This window comes from Protobothrops mucrosquamatus, unplaced genomic scaffold (genome assembly GCF_001527695.2).
Source record: "Protobothrops mucrosquamatus isolate PMUCROS unplaced genomic scaffold, P.Mucros_1.0 scaffold2676, whole genome shotgun sequence".
NCBI lineage: Eukaryota > Metazoa > Chordata > Lepidosauria > Squamata > Viperidae > Protobothrops > Protobothrops mucrosquamatus.
The window spans coordinates 22415-45139 of NW_015388723.1; the positions used below are offsets into that span (position 1 = coordinate 22415).

Sequence of the window (22725 nt, forward strand, 5' to 3'; positions counted from 1 at the left end):
GAGTTAAAAAACCGAGCCAGATCAGGCCGGAAACTGGAGGAAAAACCAAAACAAAAAACAAGGCATCCAAATGGGTGAAGCAGCTGGTCAGCTCCCTCTTCTATCGCAGTCATGTGATTCAGATCAGAGTAGTACTACGGCATATAGCAGTCGGTCCGCGTTGCGCAGGACACACAAAGACACAACACAATGGGAGAGCGTAAACGGAAGCAAATTCATAACCTCACCCTTATGTGAAATCGCCCTTTAAAATAAATAGAACCCCGGATAGGCTGATTCTATGCAACACTGGCATTTGTAGTATGACTACAAGCATGCTTACTCACTGGTTTAAGTTTTACTATCAAGGCTTCACCACACACACACACACACACACACACAAAACATTGTGTACAGTATTACAGATGGTAGCTCTTATTCTTCCTCTGGTCTCTTTGGAAGCCAATAAAGTAACAAAGGGTACTCTATAAATGTTCCGTGCCTCGCCTTTTATTAAGCAGTCGTGCAACTTGTCCTTTCTTAGTGCCTCAGCTGTCGAGATAAATCCCGCAGCGAATCTTTTCACTTTATGCCGCCTTTGAGCATAAGCAGAGTTTTTTTTCTTCCCTCCCTTTCATCCACTGTTAACCGTTACAAAACTACTACTGCGCATATTTGAGGGAAGGTAGGAGAGGCCATTTCGAGGCACTGCCGACCCCGAGCAGCCTTTTACATTTACCTACCGATTTCCCCCAAGCGCGTGCTGCAACCACAAAACGGGTGCGCGCTCCCGGGCAGCCGCCCCTCCCCGCAGCCACGAGGGTTCTCCCTTCTGCGCGCCTAACTATTATGTTACTCCATGAGCGAGTGTGTGCGTGCGTGTGTGTGTATATGCGTGTGTCTGTCAGGTGACTTGGGTCACGCAGTTTTTCTCCTCTGGGAGGGACTGCGAGGCCTTGGCTGACTTTCCTTTGACAACTGCGACGAGGAGGAAGAAAAAAAGGGAAGGAAGGAAACAATTGAGGCTCGAGTCCCCGTCCCCCCCCCCGAGAGGCAACCTGGAAGGGCGACGCCGCGGGGAAAGCGGTGCTTGGCGAGGACGAAGCCCGGGTGGGATCAGGATGAGCGAGGCGCCGGGGAAGTTGAAGGAGCAGCAGGAGAACGAAGGAGCGGAGGAGGAAAAAGAGGAGGAGGAGGAGGAGGAAAAAGAGGAGGAAGAAGAGGAGGAGGAGGAAGAAGAAGAGGACGAGATTGTTGGGCTAGCAGACTATGGGGATGAGAGTGAGTCTTTCTCGGATGGCGACCACGAGAAAAGCGGGGACGGGGCGTGTAAGTAGTTCTGTGCGGTTGCAACGGAGGGAGGACGAAGGAAGAGCGAGCACCCTGTTCTGGCGACTTTGCTGCCAGGCCCTTTGTTTGGGGAGGGGAGGGGAGGGGAGGGGAGGAGGGCAGACGCCCAGGAGGCGGCAGGCGGGAGCTGCGCCCCTTGGAGAGGGCGCCCGAGAGAGGAGGATGGGGCAGCAGGGATCGAGTAAGGCTGGGGGGGGCGGCTGGGAGTTAAAGTTGGGCTCCTCCCATCTGCGAAATACTTGATTCCGGGGTGGGTGGGAACGGTACCCTACCATTTGCCCCCTTTCTTTTATTCGTGGTTAACCGAATCGCGGGTGGCTCAGTTTACCCAAGCCATTGTCTGCCTTCTCACTGTAAGGTTAAGCTAACTCGCTGCTCTCCTTTACAGTTCAGTGTGCCGTGTGAACGCAGCCTTTCTGTGGGGAAAGGGGGTGGGGGGGAAGAATCGGGGAATCAGCTGGCTTGAAGGGAAAAGCAAAGATGGTTCCCTTCCATCCCACCATTGATTGTTGCAGCATTCAAGAGTCATCGGAGGCTAGCCCTTAAATCTGATTTCACCACAGGCCGTGAGATATAATGCCTCGAAAAGCTGAGGACAAACCGCTAAAAGTCGAGGGTGCAAGATACTTATTTTTAAAATTAAATTTGTATGCACCTTTCATCCAGGAACTTGCTCTGCCTAGTTTTCCCTACAACAGACCTTTAAGCCTTAAGTCTTAGGTGCAGCCTTTCCTGTTATTGCTATGATTTAGAAAAAAAAGATATATATTTTTTTTAGTACCAGAATCTGTAAGGACAAAAACTGGGCTCCCTATTTTTGCAAATTGGAAGTTGGTGTGGTTTTACAGGGAAAAAAAAATAGTGCCATGATATTTAGGATGTTTAAGGATTCCTTTAAATAAGGGAGCCTCTTGGCCAAAACAGGCCCTGGTTTTACTCTTTTTTAAGAGAAAGTATGCGCCTTTGCCAGTATAGTGGAACCCTTTCTTACATCTAACATAATCTAAACGAAATGGTGTGTGGGGGGTTTCATCTTCGACAGACAAAGTGGAGAACAAACTCAGTTTTCCATCTCTGTTTCTTAGAAATTTTCCCCACAATCCAAGCTGCTCCTTTTCTTTCCTGTTACTGCTGTAGAGAAGAGAAGGGATAGGACAGTGATGGCAAACCTTTTAGAGACCGAGTGCTCAAACTGCAACCAAAAACCCACTTATTTATCACTGGATGCCAGGTGGGCGTGGCCCACTGGCTGGGCATGGCAGACTGGGTGGGTGTGGCCAAGGTGGGCGTGGTCACATTGATGTTGCTCGTGGGGAGGGATGCCTGTGGGGGGCGGGCAGGGTTGGGGGAGATCCAGGGGCTCTCTGGCAGGTGGGGCGGGGGGCAGGAGGCTTGTCCTGCAGGGTGAGGCAAGACAAGGCGAGGCAGGGTGGGGGTGCCATTGTCGCAGGGCAAGGTGAGGCAGGGGCGGGGCGGCTGCTGCCTGACAACATCAGCCCCCGTACACAGAGGCCAGCGAGCGCATGGGGGCAACAGTGTCCGTCAGCAGCCACAGCCTACCGGCCCGTCAGCCGGCACACTCGGGCTCCGCAGCCCACTGCTAGCACTTCAGAGAAGCTGCCTCTGAGCTGGATGGCCGGCCGACAGCTGAGGAGGCAATGCAGTGGGTTGTGCCCAGGGAAAGGAGAGCATGTGAGGCCAGGAGGGATGGCCACGTGGGACCTCAGTGAGTTAGCAGGTGGTTGGTTGAAGAGGGACGGTTGCTATCTCTGGGGCATGGCACGCGTGCCCACAGAGAGGGCTCTGAGTGCTGTCTCTGGCACGCGTGCCATAGGTTCGCCACCACTGGGATAGGAGATGCAGTAAAACACACACTTGTTCCTAGTTTGGGATTTTAAGAAGAAATGGAAAAAGAAATTGCTTCCCATCTATTCATTTTCCTGGCCCTCTTTTCTTGACCTTTGCTGGCCACCCAGTATGGTTTTGCCAGGGCTGCCAAATCTGGACAGCAGAAATCCGAAGATTTTTCCTTAGTAATTCTGCTCTTTAATAGGGAACTTAATATTTTTCTCATGGCCACAAACTCTGGCAACACAAGTGGAGAAAGGAAAATTTTGATGAGGAACCAAGGTTTGGGAGCAAGGAGATGGGAATTGGGGATAGGGAAGCAGTTGAATGAGGATGCTGTAAAGCGAAATTTAAATGTGTGCTGAGCAAAAACAAAAATTAGTATTAAGTGAGAGAAGAAGGTGAAAGCGTGGAATAAATGAAAAGCCTGAAAATAGAGGTCATTTAGGAGCAGATTTTTGAAAATTGGCAGGGAATTTAATAACCAAATAGAGTTTGACTTTGAGCTGGGATAGCTTATAGTTGGCCTTTAATAGGAGAATAGAATGATGCTAAGATTAAGATGGGTTGGAGAGCAGGCAAGATTTCCCTAACTACCAGTATGTGAGTGTACTAGATTGAAACATATATTTGTGTCATGCATTGTGATGATTTACAGAGAACGTAGGATGTGTTGTAAATTTTTAATTGGTCCTGATATTGGGACTGGATTTTGTTTTAGCAAATGTGCTTTTACTCTTATTCTTTGCAGAATGTCAGAGCAGAGACACTTTGCAAACATTAACAAGCTACATTTTACAAAAATCTTGGAATTGTGGTTAATATTGTAGATGGAATATTAAGGCTGGAGGCTGAGAATGTATGCATTTGCCCCAGTGAACTAAGATTAGTAATTTTCCAAGTTCAGCTCAAACTCTTTGATTCAATTATTTCACCGGCTGTAAAAGTAGTTAATAGTGAGATGGGTGTAAAATAATAAAAGTAAATCCTGTAATTCTTGTTCTCTACCTATATTTTAGAAGTAAGAACAACAAGCACACAATTGTACAGGACTTAAGTCTGAATAGGCGGCTAACTCAATTTCCACACACACACAAATATCCCAAATCTGCAATGTGATTTGTAAAGAATGGCCTTTTCCATTTCTACAACATACGGTACCTATATATTTGTTTACATATACATCTTACAGTTAAAAGGGTATCTTTATACACGATCCCATCTTTTGTTTAAAAAGGAAATTCAAAACACTTGTGCTCCCATAATGCTTATAAATAAAGATGGATACTATAGGCAGCTAATGCTCTGAAAGGTGAGATCTTTCAAAGATTACACTCTCCATTTTCTGTTTCCCTCTACTTTGAGAGAGCATTCACTGAGGGTTTGAAGAGGAAACATATAGATCGCAAGTATTGTCCGTTGTAGCTGTGTTTTGTGGGAAAGAACAGGAAGAGAAGGAGGAAGGAAGAGGAAAAGAAATGTGCATGTGACTGACAACAATAATGAGAAGTCCTAGCATTAGTATGGAATTCATAGATTGGTGATCATTCAGTTTGTTACATGGATCTTTTCTGTGTTTGTCATATACAAAAAGAAAAGGCTTAGTTAAAGGATTGAGAGCTTAATACAGCTTGGAGAAAACATATAAGCAAACTTTTAAAATTGTACAGTGGTGCAGGTATTCAGTGGGCAGGCAGAGTGCATGGATCAGAAAGACATGAAGTTTTAAGGAAGGCTGATTTCAGATCCATAAAAGGCAAGAGCCATAGAAGGGCTCAGAATTCCTCTGCAGCTGTGAATGTCAATCTCCAAGCACTCCAGACAGTTGTCCTGTTGGTTTTGTGTGGTGGTTTGTTTTGTTTTTTTTTAATAAAACTAACACATTGGAATGATGGCACTCAACATACACTTATGTAGGTACTTTTACAGAGAATTTTTTTTTTTTTTTTTGTAAATGGATCAGCAGAGCTAAACTTTTAGGCTTTAAACAGAAAATAGTTTTTACAACACTTTCAGGAACACGTGGAATATTTTCCTTTTAGTCTACATTCTCTTTGCCTTTGCTGAGAATAGATAGAACTGCTTCAAATGTTAGCTTTCGTGCAGTGTAGCCTTAAATATTATGGTTTGTACGTGTGTTCTGATAGGAATGCATAGAGAGAATTTTTTCTCTCTTGTTTCAGAGAGGCTGTATTAAGTAACATAGTTGACATGCAGTAGATACTCAAGCAAAAATTGTTTTTAATAACAGTGTTTTGAGGAGCACTTGAACATAAATATTTTGAGTATACATGCCACAGAAATGGGTATACTTTTCCACGTTCTTCATCAGATGTATTCCTATGATTCAGTGTTACCTAAAGTTTCTAAAGGGAGCATTGGTAAGTTCGCTTCCATGAGTTATACATTAAAAAAAACCAAGGAGGGACAAATATATATATATATATATATAAAACTTAACTATAAACTTTAATTCATCTCATTATTAAAGTTTGCATATCTGTAAGATAGGAACACGGTAAGGCATGTGCTGTATGGAGTTCTAATTAATCTGCATTTATTTCCACACTTTGGTTTATTTTGTGAGATATGTGAGTTTTTTCAAACTAGCAGGGAGAGACAGAAAAACAGCTGGAAAAATACTATTTAAAGATAAATATCGATCATTTCAAATTAAGCTGCTCTTTTTGGCACCAGAAAAGAAAGAATCCTTAGATTGCAAAGAGGAGTTAAAATAATAAATTTAAATTGCATTCAGGTTCGGATATAAGATATATTTTTGTGCATTAGGGATAGTATAAACTAAAAGAAATCTGTTTTTATTCGGTTCTAGATTTCAGTGATCCTTTTAGTACTGAAGTTAAGCCAAGAATCCTCCTCATGGGACTGAGAAGAAGTGGAAAATCTTCCATTCAGAAAGTTGTTTTTCATAAAATGTCACCAAATGAAACTCTTTTTTTGGAGAGCACTAACAAGATCTGCCGAGAAGATGTTTCCAACAGCTCCTTCGTTAACTTTCAGATATGGGACTTTCCCGGCCAAATTGATTTTTTTGATCCTACGTTTGACTATGAAATGATTTTTCGTGGCACTGGAGCATTGATATTTGTGATTGATTCTCAGGTAAGAAGAAAATGATGTTAGACCAGTTTGACTTTTAAATCATCCTCAAACCTTGAATTTGCACAAATGAACACCACTTGACAGTAGAGGAATAGAATAGATGATGGAAAGCTAAGTAGAATGTGACTCTCTAGAGAACTGCAAGCAAAGTTTCCTTTTACAACAGGGCTCTTTTTCCATATCATGGATTCTCACTGCAGTACAGTCCACCTTTTTAAACCCTTTTCTTAAGTGTTATTGGAACTGAGAAATGCAGTGAGATCTGCAACTGTTACAATTGTAGAGAAACCAGAATTCTCACCCTCGTGTGAAGAATAAGTCTTTTATCATAAAAGGGACTCATTTGGATTTTGCTGTATATTCTGTTTTTATTTAGATATTACTGCACAAATACCTTTGATCAGTGCTTTTTTTTGTAAAAAAAAAAAAAAAAGGGTGCCGGAACTCACACATGTCATACAACCCGCCTTGCCTACCCTACAAGGTTCCATCCAAAAAAGGTGCCGGAACTCTGTTCTGGGCGTTCTATGACAAAAAAAAGCCCTGCCTTTGATTGCTTGCACTTCTGCTTCCATACTGTATATGTAATCCTTCAATGTAATCAACTTTTTGCAGTTTCTAAAGTTACCTATTTCCTGCAATAAACATAGAAATGATTACAGCTAGTCTCAGCTTATAACCACAATTGGGACAGAATTTCCGCTACTAAACAATGACACTGAAAAGATGTGTCTTATGACCAGTCCTTGCATTGTCCATTGCAACATCCCCATGATCACATGATCAAATTCCAGCGTGTATTTAAGATGGTTGCATGTCCCAGGATCATATGATCACCATTTGTGATCTTCCTATTGGCTTCAGACAAAGTCAATGCGGGAAGCTGGATTTAATAACCACACAACTCACTTAATAACTGCAGTGATTTACTTGACAACCTTGGCAAAAAGGTCATAAAATCGAGTGTGATTCACAACTACCTTGCTTAGCAAGCAAAATTCTGGTCCCAAATGTGGCCGTAAACTGAGGACTACATGTACATATAATCCATAATTATGGATTAAGGTTTGTGCTGGTGTGGTATAGTGCCTAAGGTCATCCAAATTCAGATCCACTCTCAGCTCCTCAACTACTCTCACACTGTACATCAGTGTGCCCAACTTTACAGACTATTTTTGTGGAGAAAAAATAGAGAAAGGAGTGCTAAGTATATCAGCTCAAGTATTTTGAGGAAAGGTATGATACAAGTGTAACAAATATATACAGTATATAATGTGAAATCAACATGTCAGGTTAAGGAACTGTTTAAATAAGGGAAATGAGGAAGTTTAAAGCTTTTGGTGATTATAAGTGATGATATCTATGTATTATTCCCAATGTCAAGTGTGGGGTATCTTAGCAACAGCTGCAGGAGAATAACAGCATGAGTGTCGGTCAATGTGGAAATAGAATACTGGATTAGGTAGTCTTAAGGTGCTTGTAGTTTTTAAATAGAAGAGAAAGAATTAATGATTAACAACTCATTGAAATATTCTGTCTTCTACTTTTTTTATTAATGAAATACTATTTTAATGGAATGAAGGTTTCATGTAATGCTTTTTGAGTAAAAAGAATTCAGGCTGAAATTTTAAGTCATGTGTTTTATCCAATTCTTTTTTTAGGATGACTATATGGAAGCATTAGCTAGATTGCACCTTACTGTGACAAGAGCATATAAAGTAAATCCAGATATAAACTTTGAAATATTTATTCACAAAGTAGATGGTTTGTCTGATGATCACAAGATTGAAACACAAAGAGACATTCATCAGCGGGCTAATGATGATCTTGCAGACGCTGGACTAGAAAAAATCCACTTGAGGTGAGAAAAGTACAGTGACTGGAGTTTGCAGAGGAGAAAAAGTAACATTAAAAGGAGTGCTATAGTGTCAAACTTGATAAAAGTCTTAGTAAGCTTATTTTTATAGTATTTATTACCAAATATAATAAATGTTTGCAGGCCTAAAACATTAAAATTAGGGGTTTTTTTTAATAGACGGAGGCAAGTATTCCAGTCATTCTCAGTCAATATATTATTGATTCCCAGTTGTATACTTCTGTTCAGCATCACTTTGGGGAAGAAGGCTGTGCTAGAGTGATACATTTTACTAGCCTCAAAGTGATGCTCCTGACTTGGAGAAAACTATATTGAGAATGTATGCATGTAAAGATAAAGGAGTTCCTGCGGATTTTACTCCGCTAGACTTTGCCGACTTTAGGGGGCGGTGCTCATCTCCGTTTCAAAGCCACTGAGCCAGCGCTGTCCAAAGACATTTCCGTGGTCATGTGGCCAGCATGATGTCACAGAATGTTGTTACCTTCCCACCGAAGTGGTACCTATGTATCTATTTGCATTTGCATGCTTTCAAACTGCTAAGTTGGTAGGAGCTGGGGCAAGTAACTTGGAACTCATTCCGTCGCACAGCACTTGGGTCTTGAACCCAGGCTGCCATATATATAAAACTTAAGACCAGTCCTCAAAGTTTGCAGGCGTTGCAGTGTCCCTCTAGTCCTGTGGTCGCAATTTGGGTGCTTGGCAATCAGCTTGCAGTTACAATGGTCGCCCTTTGCAATCTTCAGCTTCCAACAAGCAAAGTCAGTGGGTAAGCCAGCAGGATGTTGCACATAGCAATCATGTAATATCACACTGATGTTCTGAACTGCTGTCATAAACTCAACATGGTCATATGACATTGTGTGTTACAACTGCATTGGTTAGCTAATGAGTTACCAGTCCCAGTTATTTTTAATAAAGGACTCCAGGTGGTCCTTGACATATGACTGTAATGTATCCTGCCCATTACAGTTATATGTCATAATGGGTTGACATTTTTGTGTTGGTTGTTAAGTGAATATGGTGGATGTAAGTGCAATTGCTGTGATTGTTAAGTGAACCCATTGTTCACTATGGTGTGGTTTGGCCTAAAACTTGAAATAAGTTCCAGTTTTTGGCAAAACCATCATAAGGCATGGTCACATGCCCGTAGGATGTGCAAATGTAGCCATGTTGCCAAGTGTCTGAAGTGCGGTCATGTGACCACAGGGAGGGCCCAACCATCAGAAATTTGGATTGGGTCATAAATTCTCCTTTTTAGGTAGGCTGTAACTCTGAACAGTCATTAAATGACCAGTCATAAGTCAAAGTCTACTTGTACCTGTATTTCATTATTTCATTATAGAAACATCACTTCTCTAATTAGGCAGCACATGAGCCATGTTACCATTAGTCCACTATCTGGTGAAAATAAATTCCTTGAAAATTGTGAGATCAAGTCACAATTTCGAGAGATATTTTTAATCCAATGCTCTGTTTTTTTGCCCTTCAATCAGTTTCTACTTTGCTTTCCATCAATACATTCTGCATGGCTTATAAAACAAGCCATATAGAATATTATGTTATTTTTTTTCAGCATCTTTTTATATTTGTAATCAAACTCTTCACAGGTGTTTACTTCAAATGAATATATTGATTATTTTTCTTTTTCCAGCTTTTATTTGACAAGTATATACGATCATTCTATATTTGAAGCATTCAGCAAAGTGGTTCAGAAATTAATTCCACAGCTCCCAACTTTGGAAAATCTGCTTAACATTTTTGTCTCGGTAAATATGTTTGTATGTGCATGTATTTCCTATGTTTTTCATGTTCATTGCAAAAGCACATTTTATTTTTTTAACGTTTTGAAAAATATTGCTGTTATTTAAGTCATTATGAGATACTGTATGAAACACCAAAAGTGCTGTGCAGTCCGGCATTCATTATTTTACTAAATATGCAGTGTTTATAAAATAATTATAGCTTACAACCTGGGATCCCAAGACCACTTGTTATCCACTAGTTCCTGCCTTGAATGAATGGGTGGTTTCGTTGTGCGTTTAGTCATACAATTTATATTGGTGCCCACCACACTAAAATGATTCTAGGTGGCACACAAGCTTAAAACCAAAACAATAATGCACATGCTATTACAATCACTGAAACAATAACTAGACAACTAGTCAGTGGGGCTCATTTAATTTCCCAGACTAATGCCTGTAAGAACAGATCTGTCAGATCTGGATTTGTATGGGAATGCTGTTCCAGAAAACAAAAGAGGCAACAGAGAAGGTATGACTTCTAATTGCCACAAAGTGACATTTTTTAAATAGACGTATATGAATTCTGCCATTTCTGGTGGTGTGGGATGTAGAGTACAGGTAGTCCTTGATTTACGACCACAGTTGAACCTAAAATTTATGTTGCTAAAGGTTGCAAAAGGAGATCGCATGACTCCGGGATACTGTAACCATCATAAATATGAGTCAGTTGCCAAGCATCTGAATTTTGATCATGTGACCACTGGGATGCTGCAATGGTCATAAGTGTGAAAAATGGTCACATGTCACTTTTATCAGTGCCGTTGTAACTTTGAACGGTCACTAAATGAGTTGTATGTCGAGGACTACCTGTATATAACAGTAATCCAGTGGGAGGAGACTGAGATATTTATCACCATGACCGATCCAGGAAGAATTAGTGCCCAAAACAAATCTGTGCAAAGATGACTTCCACCTGTTTATTGAGCAGAAGTTGCAAGTTCAGGAGGATTCCCAAAATGTAAACCAGTTTCTCTGGGGAAACTGAAAGTGCATTCCAAGATAGGGATGGAAAATCTTCAGAAGTGGAAGGATCTCAAAATTCACTACTTAGTTTTGCCAGAGTTCAGCTGAAGCCTGTTCTTTCCCTCATTCAGACCCCCCCACAGCTTCCAGATGTCAGGAAAGAATCTCGATTGCATTACTCCATTGGCCTGGGGTGGAAAGGTGTAATTGAGTTCCACAAGTCACAGAGATGTGCTGGCAGATAACCTCCCTAGCAGCTTCATATAGATTCAAAATAGAAGTGGTGAGAGATTAAAGCCCAAAGGAACCCGCAAAGCAGGGGCCTTTGGGGCCAGTCTTTCTCTAATACTAACCAGAGCCAGCTCTGGACAGAGCACCCTGGGAACATCATACCACTCACTCTCAGTCCCCTAATCCAGTCCAGCAAGATACCATTCACAATGATATCAAAGGTTGCTAAGAGATCAAAGAAGGCCAGGATGGTGTAGTGCTCCCATTCTGATCCCACCAAAGGTCATCAAGAAGATCAACTAGTGTCATCTCAGGGTTACAACTGAGTATGAATATTGACAGAAAACAGCCCAAATAATCCTAGAGTTCTAGGAAAGTTATTTCTATTGTGCAGTGTATTATTTTATAATTATTTAAATTTATATCCTGACTCTTAGCATCTCTGGCCACCTATATTATACGGCAGGAGTGTCAAACTCAATTTCATTGAGGGCCGCATCAGCATTGCGGTTGCCCTCAGGGGGCCGAGTGGGTGCAGCCAGGGTAGGTGCAGCCTACTGGGTGGGTGTGGATGGAGTGGGTGTGGCCTACTGGGTGGATGTGGCCAGCTCTACATCGTTCGTGTCAAGGGTGCCTGTGGGGGCCTGGGCAGGAGTGGGATAGATCTGAGGGTCTCTGGCAGAAGGGGGTGGGACCTGGGCAAGTGCCAAGCCTCACTGTTCCTCTCAGGCCATGCAGCGGGGGGGGGCTTACGGAGCTAAGACTGAATGTGTTTCAATATAGATGGCCACCACAAAATTGTACATTGGCTCCCAGCCTGCCTGGGCCAGGGCCAAGGCAGAGGGGGCCGTTCCCTCACTGTTTCCAGGATGGCTTCGTGGGCCACATGAAACCACTTCGCGGGCCGCATCCGGCCCCCGGGCCTTGTGTTTGACATATCTGTTATACGGTATTATATAATATGGAGAAAATGAGTGTGAGAGAGAAGATGATTGGCAGACATAGATGGATGGAAGATATATATGAAGGATGGATAGATTATTGTGTTTGTGTGTATATATATAATTGTGTGTGTGCATTATGTGCAGGATAGTATGCATTATACAAATATTAAATTTCTTGTAACAAAACCCATGTTCCCTTGTAGAATTCTGGAATTGAGAAGGCATTTCTCTTTGATGTAGTAAGTAAAATTTATATTGCAACTGATAGTACCCCTGTGGACATGCAAACCTATGAGCTCAGCTGTGATATGATAGATGTTGTCATTGACATCTCCTCCATCTATGGGTAAGTTGGAGTGTTTTTGCTATCCTTTGTGCTTGTTTGTAGTTAATGTATTGTATATCATCACATGGCAATGCATTTGTAATGAAAAACCTAATATTTGCCTGTACAATAATATGCTATTTGGTCTTTGTCAAAGTTGGGAAAAATAGCTGAAGTTATTTTGAAAATACCAATGAGAATCAAGCAGTCATATTGTGTGCTTTAAGTACACATACATATAGACACACAAAAATATAAGGATTATGGTGATCCTGCAATGAATTTTGAAGTGTGCTGCCCGGAGTGGGAAGAGTTGGGGTGACATTATTTGATGTTAGAAAGGAATTTCTAAAAAATATAAATGAATTGTAGCTATCCATTGATAGCAGAGAGATGGTTTTTCTGCTTTTATTACTTTGTATTTCTCAGAACATCCCTGAAGTATAAGAAACTAATTTTGGGGTCTAAATAGATATATAGTTTGATGTTATTATCAAATTATCTTAGTCAATGGAGGCCGAAGTATTTTTTTGACCAAGAAGATCTATAAGCAGATCTAAATCACCTCCTGTACTTCACACTTATTTTGCAGTAGTGTATTCTGTTTGTGGCTTCCTTTACACATAGTTCAGCAGTTGCAATGGTGCCCACTGGAGCAGTAAAAGTAGAACATCTAACAAAGCAATTTGGTTGATTGTTAATTAGCTATTCAACCAAATTCAGTATTTTTGTTTAGTTTTGTTTTGTGAAATATGAAGTCTAAATGATTTTTAATAAAAGAAGACCTTCTGTCTTTATACCACCATAGATTTCGATGATTATTAAAATCATCCAAGAAAATCTGCAAGTGCAGATTGTGGTTTGTTGCAAGTAAGCTATCTCTACAATAAAATATAAAAGATTGCTCTCTGTAGTATTTGAAATGTCCCACTCTTAAAACTTTCAGGCACCTGTTGAACTGCCATCTCTTCATCCAACACATTTTTGTTTGAATGTTTCTTCGTTCTTCTCCCAACTTTTAAGATGTATTTCATATATGTTACGTTTTAATTATATTCAATCTGTTAACTATATATAAATAGATTAAATGAGAACTGCTCCCATTTTATATACTGTATATTTATTATTGTAGATTAATTTTAATGTTTTCTTCTACTATTTTGTATTCTGTATATTTTCACTTCTTAGTTTATGGTCTTAGTATTAATATTAAGAATTTTTGTGGATCTTAAAAAGTTAACATTATAGCACTATATTAGTAATGCTTTTATGTATCTTATAGTTCCATTGTTATGTTTAATATGAATCCTTTTAATTTATTGTGATTATGTTCATCAGTACTATCACATCTGTTTTATAATTCAGTAGATTATATTTGGATATATTCTTAAGCACATAATATGTAATTTAACTTTAAATAATGTAAGAAAAATACAGCCTCTAGACTCTAAAAAAATTAATCCCAACTCTCTTCTTTCACAATCCTTTGCTATTAAGGCTCAAAAAGGATGGTGCCGGAACACCCTATGATAAAGAATCAACAGCAATTATAAAATTGAACAATGCCACAGTCCTTTACCTAAAAGAAGTGACAAAGTTCCTTGCACTAGTCTGCTTTGTCAGAGAAGAAAGCTTTGAGAGAAAAGGTATTCAACTGCTTTGCCTAAACATATCTACAATCTTATTTTCCTTTGTAAGAAAATGTTTTCCTATCTCGATCATAGTCGAACACGATGTTTCTCAACCTTAAGATACATTGACTTCAACTCCTACAGCTCCCCAGCTAGCATGCTTCCAGCCAGTATACCATCAAAATCGAAATACCAAAAATGTGTAACTATTTAGTAAATGTAAAAATTGAGATACTGTTGGGAATGGGGTGAAGAATGGGATGAATTTCAGCATTCTACGGTAGAATGACTGGATTGTGACAGTGTATTTTGCTATGTAGCTAAAAGGATAAAAACGAATGTAGTATGCCTCTAATTATGCAGATTCTGTAAATAGAGGTGAGGCAAATGATAAAAATTTAGATTTAATGAACATTTTATATAACAAAATAATTTGTTAAATTGATGTTTTACTATATTAGCAGGGGTCTTCAAACTTGGCCCTTTTATGACTTGTGGACTTCAACTCCCAGAATTCCTCAGCCAACGTGCCTGGCTGAGGAATTCTGGGAGTTGAAGTCCACAAGTCATAAAAGGGCCAAGTTTGAAGACCTCTGCTATATATAGTCACTGCAAATACATATAACAGTTTCCAAATGAACACAAGAAATCAAAATATTCTGAATGAAATTATATTTCTTATATTTTCTTTTCCTTCTTTCTTCCCACCACTGATGTGTCTTATATGTCAGCATAATGGTTAATCAAAATGTGTATTTACGTTCTTCTTTGTAAAGCTGTTGGGATGTATAAACAGTTAAGTGATCTGTGGAGAGAGTGGCAGTGTGGTTTAGTTTAAGGTTTAAGGTATTAGCTGGGACAGGAGAAAACCAGCTTTAGGTCCATTCATAGTCATGGAAACTAATTGGTGACTTTGGGCCAGTTACACATTTTCAGCCCAATGTATTTATTGTTAGGGGGGAAATTGGAAGAGAGAGTGCAACATCCATTGCTTTGAGCTTGTGGAGGATTTCTGAGATAGAAATGTATTTGATTAATAACTAAATGAATAAATAAATAGTTTGCTCCTTTTTATTGGCCAGTGAACAGGAAATCACATTAATGCACACTTATTTTAGAACAGGGAATCGTAATGCAGGTTTTAGTAAACTCTTATACTTACAAGAAATTTCAAAATTGCCCAGGAGTCTGCTCTTGAAAGGGAAAAATACCACTGGATATGCCTAAAGTACCTTTTGGGATTCTTTCCAAAGGTTTTTCTTTCTTTCTTTCTTTGTTTCCTTCTCCCAAAGCTTCTGGAAAATACTTTCTCAATTTAAAAAAAAATCTCCTTCTCTTTCTCTATATGCATCCTACATACTTTAAATCATGGGCCCAGGATATTTTTTTTTCTTTTGGTAAATAAATAATAGCAGTACTGTCTGGTGATTAAAACTAAGCTAAAACCCATTGAAATAATGCTTAAGTAGATCTAGTGGGTAAATTTGTTGTGAACTTTCAGGTTTTAACGTTTTTTTTAAATCGGGCAACCTGAACAGGGAAAAAAGGAAGGGGAATGATGGTTGCATTATGGGAAATCATTTTGTTTTTCATATTTTACTTTGGGGAAACTACAAATACTGTAAATAATATTTACTTTGGGCAGGAGCTCAAAGGAGCAAAACAAAAACAGTAGAATAATAATAACATAATAAACAAAAATAATTGCTCCCGTCTCCAAGCTAAAGAGCACACCTGAACAAGACCATTTTCAGACCTTAGGAAATGCAAGGAGGGAAAGAGCCAGACATGTGTTTGTGACAAGAGTATTCCAAAGTCTGAGAACTAGCATTGAAAAAGCTACTCTGTGGCCCTACATCCCACGAATCTTTGGAGGAGGTGAGACCTTCAGCACATCTCCTCTTGGTTTTCAGACTGAACAAACCGATTCACGTGTGTTTTATTTTTCCTTAGGACTAATAGACTACAACTTCCACTGCTTCCGCAAGGCCATACATGAAGTATTTGAAGTGAGAATGAAAGTAGTCAAAGCACAAAAGAATCAGAACCAAGTACAGAAGAATAAAAGGGCCACACATAATGGCACACCTAGAATGCCACTGTAATTGAACTCTTGATGCCCACGGGTAGCACCTAAGGCCTATTATTTGCTGTAATGGCACCAGCTTTGAGAACCAGCAGACAAACGGGACTGGTGTACACTTCACTTGGAATTTTCCACACTAGCCACTCCTCAAAACACTGTAAATCATATTCTGTGTTCATGTTAAGGACAGACCTGTTTTGCACTTTTGCCTGATTTCATGATGAAAATGGACTTTTGATAAATTACTTTTTATGTATAGTCTTGAGTAGAATATATATCATAGTAAGCGTACATGCTGCACACAAATGAACAATCAAGAAAACATGGTAAGATGACTTTTTTAACAAGTCTGTGAATATCTATTTTCCATCTTGTAAGCTGGAAATTAAAAGTATAGTACAATAGCAATAAAAACATTTATTAGGTGTCCTTACTGGTACACTAAAAAATTTGTTTAAAAAAAGTATTTGAAATTGAGTATCTCCCCAATCATTCCATAAATTCTGAGAAAAATCCTCTTTATTCTTTATATTGTCTACATAAAAGTACCTTTCGATAAACAGACTTATTTTGAAATGGATGCATGCTGTGTCTGGTTTGTTTATTTTTACATTTTTGAGAATGACAGTGGAAAAAAGCATCCTGATTTAACAAAAATGGGAATTGCAATAATTTTGTGCAGAAAGGGTAAAGCACAAGTACTGTATATAATATTTTATTATGGATGACTCCAGAAGAGAAATCTCCAGTCACTTTTAAATCTAAGGCTGAGTAACATTGTTTACTCCTAAGAGTTATATACTATATAAAGTGTATACCCGTGGTGGCGAACCTATGGCACACGTGCCACGCAGAGCCCTCTCTGTGGGCACGCACGCCGTCACCCTAGTCCTAGGCCTTCAGCTGGGTTTTATAAAACCTTTTGGCTTTAGGCCTCCACCGCCCTGTGCAAAAAAAAAAAAAAAAGGTTCAATGAATCAATTTCAACTACTTGAGGGAAAAAAAGATCTCGCAAAGTTGGAATTGAATGATTTAACTTTTTAGTCCCACCCAGTCTGCTGTTACCACCGCAGCCATGCCCACCCAATGGGCCATGCCCACCCGGCACCTGATGATACATAAGTGGGTTTTGGGTTGCAGTTTGGGCACTCAGTCTCTAAAAGATTCGCCATCACTGTATTCCAACTGGCAGGAGATCTAGAGCGATCCTGCCTTCAATTGCAAGATCGGTGTGCTAGAAAACTCCCAGTATTTTGTAGAAATACTAATTGGTAATAACCAGCATTGTAAGATTGGAGAGTTGACTTTCTCTTGGAACATTTCTGAGAATTCCAGAAGCTGTTTGCAGTATTCCAAAGACGATGTTTCATGTGAAACATCTTTGCTGGAATACCTGAAACCATTTTCACTTTGGAAGTTTTACTCCCGGAAACGACCTATTCACTCCTTGAATAGCATAGTCTAAAGAGACACTGAATATTTTGAACTGATGGATTTTGCATATGCTTGCTATAATTCTGGTAAACATAGTACTTCATAATGTTTTAAGGATCTGAAGACATACTTGTTTTGAGTTAAAAAAATAATGCCTAATCTCAGGATTCTCCCTCGTTTTGCTTATCTTTATGAATATATTCTGTGTAACAGACATTTTGTCTGTTTGAAGGGTATATCAATTTCCTCTGATTTTCTTTACGCTAGATACATGATTGGGCAATTAAAGATAGCTTGTTCTTTCCAATTATGAAGTTACAAATGAAAAAGAAGCTTAAAGGAAATAATTCTTCTGGAGCCAAAGCTTTGGACAAGCAAGAGATTATTTATTCAGCAATTATGGCACTTTTCTCTTTTGCTCTTGTAAAATTGTTTCTAGTTTTTCCAAAGAATGGATTTAAAATGTTAGATTAGTATTTGAAATGCTCATGATTATGAACTGAGGTGTACATTTAATATTCAATTTTACAATCGTTCTTTCATTATTGATAAGTTACAATCATTGAAAGTGATCCACTAGAGACTGCTAATATAGTAAAAAAGTACCTTAACAGTATAATTTCAGGAAAAGACACAAAGTTAGATCATCAGTTATTCAAGTCTCACGTTTTGTAAAGATCCCCCCCCCAATTTGCTACTTTTTAAATTCTGGTTTGAATGATTAACCCATTTGAGTTATATAAAGATATTTTTCCTCCTTTGGTAGTTATGTGTGTATGCATATGTATGTGTGTGTATTAGTGTGTATAGGCAAACTCATACAAACAATTAACAGCAACAAATTGCCTAAGAACTGTTGAACAGGGTAAGTATCTCCAAATCTGCTGATCTGAAATAAATCTCAATTCAATGACAAGCCTAACTCATGCATATGTATCTGAAGGTCTCAGTACTACACAGGGTAGGCCTTTTGGAACGAAGAAGGCAGCAATCTTATCTGCCATTCTCTAATTCAAATTCAGTTCAGTCAAGAGAATAATACTGTACTGTACTTGAATACTATTTGGGGGTATTCAGGCAGCATTTTAGTGATCTAAACTCCAGTGATGTGAGCAGAGAACTGGTACACAATTTGCACATCCCAAAATGAATCTACTTAATTCATTAGAATACTGTAGTCCACAATTCAACAATTACATTTCTAACAGTGCCAGAGGGGAGAGCTGTTTCTCTACTTCTAGCAGTGCCTTGCTTCGTTCGTATTCATAAGGGAATATATACAAATAGGGGGGGGAAATAGGCCATTTTTGTGTCAACTGTTCTCCATGTGTCTGGATTTATTTCTATGGTGGTTTGGGGAGCTTTTATTCTACTTCAATCATATGATTCCAAGTGGTGTACAGCTGCATCCCCAATGTCTGTAATGTACAATATTACAGCAAATTCAAGAAATTCTAATCCATAATTGGATTTCATACTTGGGCTAATGGTGCTATTGCTCATTACAAATGCAACCTTTCCACTGCTCAACTTCTTCAATACTAGGAACGTGCCAGCCTTCTACCTAGTGAATACTTCACAAATGGGGAGCTTCTATAGAAAAACAAAATGGTCCTGTCTCTTCCCTTCACACTTCGGAAAGAATAGGGACTCTCAGGAAGCGGGCACACCTTGAGCCTTCAGTTTCAGGATGGAATAAAGCAGTGTTTCTCAACCTTGACAATTTTAAGGCACGTGGACTTCAACTCCCAGAATTCCACAGCCAGCAATGCTGGCTGTGGAATTCTGGGAGTTGAAGTCCACGTGCCTTAAAATTGTCAAGGTTGAGAAACACTGGAATAAAGGGAAGCAAGGTCCAAGCTACGTTGGATTTTTGAAGATGGCAAGGTAGCCAATCTGGAAGCCAACCGGCAAGCAACGCAGCTCTGGTAAGTAGTGGCGTTATATGGGACATCACAAATTCTAAGTAAAAAAGCTTGAGCAAAGCACTGTGACATGCTACAGTACGTCTAAAAATAATTGTGTTTGGGTTCACACGACAGTAATAAGTCATGGTTTACTAACTGCAACCCCTGTACTTGACCAAAGACATTATGGTCTAGTACAGGGGTAGGCAACCTCGGCTCTTTTATGACTCATGGACTTCAACTCCCAGAATTCCCGAGTCAGCGGAATTCTGGGAGTTGAAGTCCATGAGTCATAAAAGAGCCGAGGTTGCCTACCCCTGGTCTAGTAGTTAGTATATGTGTAGACACCTGTTTACTATTTTGGTTCTGTATGAGGGAAACGAGGAACTAAGCCAAAATACCCGGCGGAGAGAGGCTGCTACACAGTAGTCTGTTTCTTTAAACGTTACATGGAAACCAAATTGAGAAGAAAGACGTTAAGGGCCTGCCGCCACGTCAGGAGAACTTCCGGGCGGCTGCCGCCGCGGCGGCAAAGCTTACGAGACCGCCGGGGAGCGAGGGAGCGGGGAGGGAAGCCCGGCTAGTTAGTTCCTCCTCTCGCCTGACCGCCGCCGGCGTTGTTGTCGCTGCGAAGCGCCTTACGTGGCTGGACTGCTTGCGCTCCGCCGGGCGGAGGACGGCATCCCAGGCAGGCTCCATCATGGAGGCTCGCTACAATCTCAAAAGCCCGGGTGAGTAGGGGGGGCGAAGGCGGGCAAGTTAAGGCAGCAGGCGCCGGGCAGCGCAGAAGTCTTTCGCGGGAGGCGGCTGCGTGGCTGACAGCGCGGGCGGCCGCCGCCACGCGAGCCCGAGGCTTTGTGGTATGGCTAGGCCGGAGCCGGGGGGGGGATTTTCCTTTTTACATCGCTCCCGTAGGGTACTTGAAGGGGGCTCCGGCGTTTCGCCACCAGGACCTTTGCTCAGCCCAAGGGACGTGGCTTGTATATTTCTGTCTCTGGCTGCCGACTTCCCGAAGAGGCAAAGTGAGAGTTGCTGGAGAGTCCCGGAATCCATCGGGCGGATGATGATGGGAGGGGAGGGGAGGGGAGCGGGACGGGGACGCTTACTTTCGTTTTTGTCTTTAACTTCTGTTCTTGATATCGTGTATCTATTATACCGGGGCTTTTCAACCTTTTCACCCATTGTACCACTTTTAGGATAGGGCAGCATCCGAGTACCGCCAGCCGCCTAGCAAGGTGCCAAAAACTTGATGACCAAAAAAAAAGGAAAAAAAGTGATAAAGTACAGGTAGTCCTCGACTTACAACAGTTCGCTTAGTGACCGTTCGAAGTTACAATGGCACTGAAAAAGTGCCCCCCCCCCAAGCCACAGCCGAGCAAGACACCTGCCTGCCCGCCCGGCGGCGCTCTTCCTCCTGTCCGAGGTTTTCATTGTTGTGAGCATTTCTGTTGAGGATTGGCAGCGGGGGTGGGGTGGGGGTGTGTTTGGTTTTTATTCCCCCCCCCCCGTCTGCTGGGTGGTTGCAGCAGGTTTTGGTCACTTCACATGACCCTGGGACACTGTGACCGTCATAAATATGAATCGGTTGCCAAGCATCTGAATGTAAATCACAAGACCCCGGAGAGGCTGCAACATTCCAGCTGATCGGGGCTTCTTCAGGGCTCAGCAGAAGCAACAGGATCAGTGCTGAGCTCCAGCTGGTGCCTGGCGCTGATCCTGGTGCTTCCACTGAGCCCTGACAGCCCCGAAGAAGCACCGATCAGCTGGAAAGCGGCACTGATCCTGGCGCTTCCGCTGAGCCCTGACAGCCCCGAAGAAGCGCTGATCCTGGCACTTCCGCTGAGCCCTGACAGCCCTGCAGCTCCAGCCATCTCTCGCTCAGGCTTGTGCGGTGCTGCCACCGGTTCAGCTCATTCCCCTCCCCCGCTACCACTTTTCTAGGATGGTCGCGTACCACCTGCCAGGTGCCAATGTACCACAGGTGGTACCCGTACCACTGGTTGAAAAGCCCTGTATTATACAGCGTGTATGTGTGTATTCACATCGTATCTTAAAGGGCTTAATATGAAAGACCTATTTTAAAGAATCTTTAAGAATAAAAGGCATGTTTATACAAGATTGCACCCATCAATTCCACTGCCAAATGTAGAGGATATTAATTGAGTGGAGGTACTTATTATTCAATGGGGCATGTGTAATTTACTCAGCTTTTTTTTTTTTACTAAGTCAGTGCAGTGTTGTCAAAAGATAACCCAGCAGACTTACCGTTTTATCCAGATGTAAAATTTTTGGATTATTATGGTGGTGTTTTTCATTGTTTACTTGAAGAATTGCAATGTCATATTTAGGATATCTTTGTATTGAGTATTTTATTTCAGGGAAGTCCAATGAGTATGTAAGCGATGATTAAAATGTACTTTGACTTTAGTACTTTAGTACTTTATCTATCTTCTGTCCCCCTTCTTCCCTGCCCCTCTCCTTTTTAGTTCCCCGAAGACACAAGGACAGATGCTACATCCAGAACTTCTGAATATTCCAGCTATTCAGTTTCTTTTTTGATCTCTCCTATAAAATATAACATTTAACAATGACATAACTTCTTTGCAACAAAAACTGTCATAATAGGACAGATAGAAATCAGATCTGGCAGATTAAGAGTATGTGTTCAGATTTTATTTGCTGGAAGGAGAGTATGTGTTCAGATTTTATTTGCTGGAAGAGTGACCATTGCTTTTCATACCTCTCTGTTCTCAGAATAAATGTTATCATATGACTATGCATTCACAGAAAAATATCCCATCTTCTGAGTAGAAAAACAAAAATAGTCTTAATAGAAAAGGAGAAAAATATGTAAAGCCAAGATGCTATTAACAGGAATGAAATTTACCATAATTATTGCTGCCCACTATCATTTTCCAACTAGACAAGGGGTAGGCAATCTTGGCTCTTTTATGACTCATGGATTTCAACTCCCAGAATTCCTGAGTCAGCATAGCTGGGAGTTGAAGTCCAGGAGTCATAAAAGAGCCGAGGTTGCCTACCCCTGAACTAGATCTACCCATGTTAAAGCTGCACTGTAGTATGCCTGTCTGATAATACCATCAGGTATTAATTGTGCATAGAAATAACCTCTGCTAATTGTTACACATCTAGCCAAGTTAGAAATGTAGTAGTTGATTAGCCCTCAGTGTTATGTACTATCCATAAAAGTGAAGGAAGTTTATAC

At 40.7% G+C, this 22725-nt stretch overlaps 2 protein-coding genes across 3 annotated transcripts in view; both read left to right on the forward strand.

Annotated features, from left to right (window-relative positions):
- Positions 1-1006: 1006 nt before the first annotated feature.
- On the forward strand, positions 1007-16738 carry RRAGD (Ras related GTP binding D). Of its 2 annotated transcripts, none has more exons than XM_015825516.1 (7): positions 1007-1308; positions 6011-6300; positions 7962-8161; positions 9828-9942; positions 12320-12462; positions 13939-14087; positions 16026-16738. In XM_015825516.1, exons 1-7 carry the CDS (start codon positions 1101-1103, stop codon positions 16175-16177), a joined length of 1257 nt encoding a protein of 418 aa, XP_015681002.1. In that variant the 5' UTR covers positions 1007-1100; the 3' UTR covers positions 16178-16738. The 2 variants fall into 2 exon arrangements, with proteins under 2 accessions (XP_015681002.1, XP_029141827.1); XM_029285994.1 differs by lacking the exon at positions 1007-1308 and adding an exon at positions 5547-5558.
- A 3321-nt stretch (positions 16739-20059) lies between these two features.
- UBE2J1 (ubiquitin conjugating enzyme E2 J1) overlaps positions 20060-22725 on the forward strand; it is a 20368-nt gene continuing 17702 nt past the window's right edge. Inside the window, exon 1 of the mRNA XM_015825517.1 lies at positions 20060-20230. Coding sequence (XP_015681003.1) covers positions 20200-20230 — 31 coding nt within the window. The 5' untranslated portion in view covers positions 20060-20199. The remainder of the gene's footprint in view (positions 20231-22725) is intronic.